The sequence below is a fragment of the Neoarius graeffei genome, chromosome 1 (assembly GCF_027579695.1).
Source record: "Neoarius graeffei isolate fNeoGra1 chromosome 1, fNeoGra1.pri, whole genome shotgun sequence".
Lineage (NCBI taxonomy): Eukaryota > Metazoa > Chordata > Actinopteri > Siluriformes > Ariidae > Neoarius > Neoarius graeffei.
The window spans coordinates 1,834,012-1,841,780 of record NC_083569.1 but is presented as its reverse complement, the minus strand read 5'-3'; the positions used below and the strand labels follow the sequence as shown (position 1 = coordinate 1,841,780).

At 42.0% G+C, this 7,769-nt stretch overlaps 1 protein-coding gene across 1 annotated transcript; it reads left to right on the top strand.

The window, feature by feature from the left end:
* The first annotated feature begins 762 nt into the window (after positions 1–762).
* Positions 763–1,368, top strand: tmem125b (transmembrane protein 125b). The gene has a single exon (XM_060920975.1). It carries the CDS (start codon positions 763–765, stop codon positions 1,366–1,368), a length of 606 nt encoding a protein of 201 aa, XP_060776958.1.
* The last annotated feature ends 6,401 nt before the right edge of the window (positions 1,369–7,769 follow it).

Sequence of the window (7,769 nt, the reverse complement as noted above, 5' to 3'; positions counted from 1 at the left end):
CCCTGGCGGATTCAAACTGTTCCGCCTGTGGAGTCGTTTTCCGGCGTTTTAATGTGCACGGACAGTGCATCTGCAACGAAAACGATACGGATACGGTCTAATGTAAACACCACCATAGACACAGACAACCATTCACACTCACATTCACACCTACGGTCAATTTAAAGTCACCAGTTAACCTAACCTGCATGTCTTTGGACTGTGGGGGAAACCGGAGCACCCGGAGGAAACCCACGCGGACACGGGGAGAACATGCAAACTCCACACAGAAAGGCCCTCGCCGGCCACGGGGCTCGAACCCGGACCTTCTTGCTGTAAGGCAACAGCGCTAACCACTACGCCACCGTGCCGCCCCAAATTCATTAATTGTTCTATTAAAAAAACCTAATAATAAAATTAGAAGTCTGTGATTTGAATTCAGTAGCTTTCAGTCACTAAACAAAAATAATTGGGTGTTGGGAAAATTCTTTTTATGACCTAAACTTAAAAAAATCTGAAAGGCAGTACACCTTTAATTATTGATAAATTGCTGTGGTATAAGAAGAATAAAACACTTCCGGGTGTGCTGTTATAGGAACATAATCAACTTATGCATCACTGACCCTGCTTCATCAAACCAGTCCGTCACTCTATATTCTACTCTAACGTATTATAAATTATTATAAATGATGAAAATAAGATTTGTTTAACATGTACACATGTAACTCTACTCTGATGTCTGCTCCTAATCCCACAGTCTGAGGTGTGTGAGCTGGTTATGAGATGTCTGGGCTCGTGTTCCTGCAGCAGGATGTTGAGAATCAAGTGGAATTGTGGTGGTTTGGTGAGCCATGCGTCTCCCTGCTCTGCTACACCTCCTCTGTTGTCCTGGTGCTCGGCCTCGGGACAGGCGGTGTGGTGCTCCTGTCTTCAGCCAGCTCTGCGGAGGCATCCTCAGCTGTGTGGCGCCTCACCGTAGGCTCCGCCCTCTGCATCCTGGCCCTCGTACTCGTGCTCAAACAGTTGCTTAGCTCAGCCGTGCAGGATATGGGCTGCGTGCGCAATCGGAGACGCATTGTACAGCTGCGCAGTGGTGGAAGCGTGGATCCGTCTCTGCTGCTAGCCATCGGCCTGGCCCTGATGCTCGGGGGTGCCACAGTGCTCCTGTGCTTGGCCTGGTCACACATGCCGCTCACAGGGACACTTCTCCTGTCTTGTGGTGGCGCTGTGGTGCTGAGTGTGGTGGCGTATGGAGTAATGAAGTATATATGGGAACGAAGAGAAAGGAGAATTAGGAGAATACGGAGAAGGTTGAGGGTGTACACGGTGACAGGACAGAGGAGTCACATGTGGAGAGACTCAGCATCGAGTCATGCTGGTCTGATATAAATGCAAAAGCATGGCTGAGGAGTTCGAGTTTGCAAAATCAAGAGTAACTATCAAAGAGCATTGGGGTTGTTTGGTTTGTGTTTGATTTACACAATCTCTCATTTCACACACACCGTCACTGTCATGCACCGTCAGACCAGAGGATCATGTGACCTCTATTTTATACACAATGTCTTAGCAATTTGTTGGTCTCACAAATGTGTTGCAGGTACATGATAGGCAGATAATAACAATAATTATTATTTTTGTAAAAACTTTGCAATATCAATGCAGTACTATTTACATCCTCTCCCTGGTCTACAGATGGTCTGCACCAGTTCGACTGGGTCACGTCTCAAACACAAACTCTAGAGGGGAAAAAGCCCCAAATAAGATCACTGTGTCCAAATTAATACATTAATTTAGCCATCAGTAAAAAGATAACAAACAAGTAAAGACTGAAAAATATGGAATAGCTTTTTCTTTTCAATTAATGAAGTCTTTTATGAGAATTAACATGACACATCTACGCAACACCGTCAGACAGCAGCTAGCTAACTAGCTAACATTATCTTGGAAACATTCTCTAATAACAGCTACAGTGGTGCTTGAAAGTTTGTGAACCCTTTAGAATTTTCTATATTTCTGCATAAATATGACCTAAAACATCATCAGATTTTCACACAAGTCCTAAAAGTAGATAAAGAGAACCCAGTTAAACAAATGAGACAAAAATATTATACTTGGTCATTTATTTATTGAGGAAAATGATCCAATATTACATATCTGTGAGTGGCAAAAGTATGTGACCCTTTGCTTTCAGTATCTGGTGTGACCCCCTTGTGCAGCAATAACTGCAACTAAACGTTTGCGGTAACTGTTGATCAGTCCTGCACACCGGCTTGGAGGAATTTTAGCCCGTTCCTCCGTACAGAACAGCTTCAACTCTGGGATGTTGGTGGGTTTCCTCACATGAACTGCTCGCTTCAGATCCTTCCACAACATTTCGATTGGATTAAGGTCAGGACTTTGACTTGGCCATTCCAAAACATAAACTTTATTCTTCTTTAACCATTCTTTGATAGAACGACTTGTGTGCTTACGGTTGTTGTCTTGCTGCATGACCCACCTTCTCTTGAGATTCAGTTCATGGACAGACGTCTTGACATTTTCCTTTAGAATTCGCTGGTATAATTCAGAATTCATTGTTCCATCAATGATGGCAAGACGTCCTGGCCCAGATGCAGCAAAACAGGTCCAAACCATGATACTACCACCACCATGTTTCACAGATGGGATAAGGTTCTTATGCTGGTATGCAGTGTTTTCCTTTCTCCAAACATAACGCTTCTCATTTAAACCAAAAAGTTGTATTTTGGTCTCATCCGTCCACAAAACATTTTTCCAAGAGCCTTCTGGCTTGTCCACGTGATCTTTAGCAAACTGCAGACAAGCAGCCATGTTCTTTTTGGAGAGCAGTGGCTTTCTCCTTGCAACCCTGCCATGCACACCATTGTTGTTCAGTGTTCTCCTGATGGTGGACTCATGAACATTAACATTAGCCAATGTGAGAGAGGCCTTCAGTTGCTTAGAAGTTACCCTGGGGTCCTTTGTGACATCACCGACTATTACATGCCTTTCTCTTGGAGTGATCTTTGTTGGTCGACCACTCCTGGGGAGGGTAACAATGGTCTTGAATTTCCTCCATTTGTGCACAATCTGTCTGACTGTGGATTGGTGGAGTCCAAACTCTTTAGAGATGGTTTTGTAACCTTTTCCAGCCTGATGAGCATCATCAATGCTTTTTCTGAGGTCCTCAGAAATCTCCTTTGTTCGTGCCATGATACACTTCCACAAGCATGTGTTGTGAAGATCAGACTTTGATAGATCCCTGTTCTTTAAATAAAACAGGGCGCCCACTCACACCTGATTGCCATCCCATTGATTGAAAACACCTAACTCTAATTTCACCTTCAAATTAACTGCTAATCCTAGAGGTTCACATACTTTTGCCACTCACAGATATATAATATTGGATAATTTTCCTCAATAAATAAATGACCAAGTATAACATTTTTGTCTCATTTGTTTAACTGGGTTCTCTTTATCTACTTTTAGGACTTGTGTGAAAATCTGATGATGTTTTAGGTCATATTTATGCAGAAATATAGAAAATTGTAATGGGTTCACAAACTTTCAAGCACCACTGTATGCCAAACTAGAGCATCTAAATATATAATTAAAAATAAAAATCAGTATTTGGTTGCTGAGAAGTCACAGTACCACACACGCTCCATTACTGCACTGTGTGACTGTGTAGTATTGTGTGTTTGATTCGGCTTCACTCGTCCCCTTTATAGTGAGTTCAGAGCAAAAGTGGCGAGAGTGTCAAAATGACCAGAGGTCGTACGGTACATTTTCTATGTGTGCCAGTGTCTCTCGGTGGGGCATCAGAATAAAGTTACAGTCCAGGCAACTTTACGCGGTTTGGTGGTAACCAATCAGAATTTAGAACTGCTCCGCAATAAAGAATACTAGAGAACACAGTCATATAAATTTTGGTTCCATTCAACCATTCCCAAGTACTGTACAATGGAGGATAAATTAATAATTGCAGTGGTGAGTTTCCCCTCTGATTTATGATGTTTGCGTACAGGGACATAAATAAAAAGAGGAATAAATTGCATGTTGAAATTTGACTTGGCACTTAGCATCAACACAAAAGCCACACCACACAAATAGCTTTTGATTAGTTTATGTTAGTTTATTTTCCGACCAAACATGTATTATAATTGTTTATTTTTAACTAATTCAAAATAAAATATATATTGTATATATAGAAGATATTACATGCTGGCGTGAAGATATGAAGTTTCTCTTCGAGTGGTGAACATATTCATGAGTGAGCGAAGTAAACAAGTGATACATTTTTTCAACACAAAAAGATAAACTTCATATCTTCACACCACCATGTAATGTTCTTTATATTATATGGACACATCCACAAAAAAACCCCCCACACAAGTTAATCAAAAGAACTTTAGTTTTGAAGCAGTTCATCATTTTGACAATGCGCATCTAGTCAGCAGGAAAACACTGGGAGTGACGTCATTGGCGTGAAATATCGGGAAATATTATACAATGGAGAATGAGTGTGCAATATTTTTACAATATTGCACGTTGTCAAGACAACATGACGTCACACATCAGAGATGTAAAACTTCCGCACTAGCGAGCAACGGTGACAATTTGTAAATAAACGTGGCCGCGAGGTTTGCTTCATTAAAAACAGAAGATTTTGAGAGAATTTTGGCTGCCAGGTCGCTCCGTTGTGTGTAGTTGTCGATGATGATTTTAAAAGTAGCTAAGTAAATTACACAGGGAAAATAATAATATTCGGCTTGATTGCGCTAGCACTGGCCTTTGTTAACACTACACTGGCTGGAAGGTAACTGTACTGCCGCGCTAACAGCACCGAGCTGCAGGTAAGCTAGTGTTGGCCTTCGAGAATGCTGATATGAAGAGAGTGTGTATGTATAATAATAATAATAATATTGTCTGGGGGCGGCACGGTGGTGTAGTGGTTAGCGCTGTCGCCTCACAGCAAGAAGGTCCTGGTTTCGAGCCCCGGGGCCGGCGAGGGCCTTTCTGTGCGGAGTTTGCATGTTCTCCCCGTGTCCGCGTGGGTTTCCTCCGGGTGCTCCGGTTTCCCCCACAGTCCAAAGACATGCAGGTTAGGTTAACTGGTGACTCTAAATTGAGCGTAGGTGTGAATGTGAGTGTGAATGGTTGTCTGTGTCTATGTGTCAGCCCTGTGATGACCTGGCGACTTGTCCAGGGTGTACCCCGCCTTTCGCCCGTGGTCAGCTGGGATAGGATCCAGCTCGCCTGCGACCCTGTACAACAGGATAAAGCGGCTAGAGATAATGAGATGAGATGAGATATTGTCTGGCTTTTTTCATGGTCTATCAGATATATTCCATTCAGCTACTCGTCTTCGACTCGTTCAGTATCATGCTAGCTGAATGAAATATATCTGATAGACCACTCAACGCCAGCCAATATCATTTAAACATGTCACTCAGATCCACGATGTATTTCGTATGAAAAATGCGAGTTTTGCAACACGAGAAGATAAACTTCATATCTTCAAGCCAACATGTGATTTTCTTTTTATTATCTCGACACATTCACAAACAAAAAGTCCCCAAATTTATCAAAACAATTCATTGATTTCCTCACGAGTGACAGATAGAGATTTATGTCCCGGTTTTGGTTCTCCATGTCCCGGATGGAGCTCGGATGAAAAATACGAGTGGTGTATTTCCCAGGAAAACACTCGTGTCCATGTAATATATATTTTAGGTAAGAAATTGATCAGTGACGATATCATCATTGATCAATTTCTTTCCTTCACATTTAAAAGATTTCATGAGGTTAACTTAAACCCTCTTTGTCGTTATTTGGCACAAAAATACTTGACGTGTGTTTGCTTTGTGGCCCTTTTAAATAAAGTTGTAAAATGAAGCATCCTGAACAAACTTGTAGCTCCCTTTTTCATCTGTCACAGAGCGTTGACGAACTTCAACAGCGTCCTCGAGAAGGTAGCCAGAGTGAATTTTCACGCTCTCGCCATGTTTGGTCTGAAAGCACCATTAGAGTGAAATGTCACTGCAAAACTCTCCCGCAATTCTTCTTCTGATCCCTCTTATCCTATGATGAATCTTCTCTATCCTGATGGGTGTGGTTTCTTCAAGAATGACCCAGCCTACAAGGCAGGAAGGCGAACTGGATGGTTTGGTGTGGATGAAGATGCTGTGCCTTCATCTTCACAGTCAGCATATCTCACATCAGGTGAACAGCTGAGTGACATGTTCAACAGCTTTCTTCACCACCATCATCATCATCACCAAATGAGGGAAGTTTTGGATCAGTGGTTCTCTCTCGCTGTGATGAGGAGTCCTGGGGATGGTGGTGGCTCAATACGATATCAGATTTTTCCCTCCTATAATATAATTCAGACTAAATCAAGATGTCAAAGTGTGAATCATATTCATTGTTTCTCACAAAAAACACACACACACACACACACACACACACACACACACACACACACACACACACACACACACACACATGCTGACTAGGTAGGAAGGGAATGGGAAAAGGAGGAGAGTGAGAAGAGAATGGGGGGGGTGTTTCGTGATAAAGAGTTAGTGTATCCTCTCAATATCATCCCACACAGATTTCTCTCTCTCTCTCTCTCTATCTATCTCTCTCTCTCTCTCTCTCTCTCTCTCTCACACACACACACACACACAGGACGTCAACTGTGACAGCGCGTGTTCTTCTAGCTTCCATTTGATCCTTTTGGAAAAATAACCTGGTCCCAGCATTTTACTCAAGTATGAGTGAGGTGAGTGTCGGATTTTCTATTTTGGTTTCAAGCACTGCAGTCCAAAGTGACCTACAGTAACCTTGGTATCATTGGTGTGTCCATGTTTGCATTCAGATTTTCTGTTCAGTGTCTGTTTATGTATTTCTGTATTTAGGAATGCTATATAATCTGTGTTGTATATTAAATGTAACTGAAGCCATGGAAACAAGACACACAACTTTTGAGTTATCATTCCGTTATTGATCTTAAAGCAGATTATTCAGTAACTGGGATTAATTCTCTATAACAGCAGCTCTGACAGTAGTGCAGCTGAAATCACAGGTTTATATTAAAGTGCTGATGACACGTTTTTGACATCTTTGGCGATGTTTTATAACATAAAAAGTAATTCCCGATGATCCATATATTAATTCGCGAAGGCGCCTATTTTACAAGTTATGATAAAAAACGCGGCTATTTGGGCAAATTTGACGGGGCTGCAGCACCCAGGAGACGAATGAGGAGGAGGGGCTATATGACGTCAGCGAAAGAATCTTCCTCCTAACTTACCAGTTTGTTGTTGATGCGAGAGGTGTTCAGTTTATCATTATTAGTATTATTATTATACATTATATATATATATATATATATATATATATATATATATATATATATATATATATATATATATATTAGTTATTATGCCTTCGAGTTGTGTTGCCGGCTTTTGCTCCAAAACCCACAAGGATGGGGTAAGTTTATTCAAGTTTCCCAGAGATCCCGAGCTGCATGCGAAGTGGGTGAGGCAAGTCAGGCGCACTTGTGACAAGTGGGAGCCCTCACCAACATCCGTCCTGTGCTCTGAACACTTCGATTTGGATTGTTTTGACACCCTTCCCAGCTTAAAGGAATCTCTTGGGTGTTCAGTTCAGCACAAACATGTGTTACTACCATCAGCAGTGCCTACAGTATTCCGGAGGGGGTCTACTAGTAGCTATGCCGGATCCAGCAGTCGCCTGGGACAAGGCGACTCCTCCAAAGACAG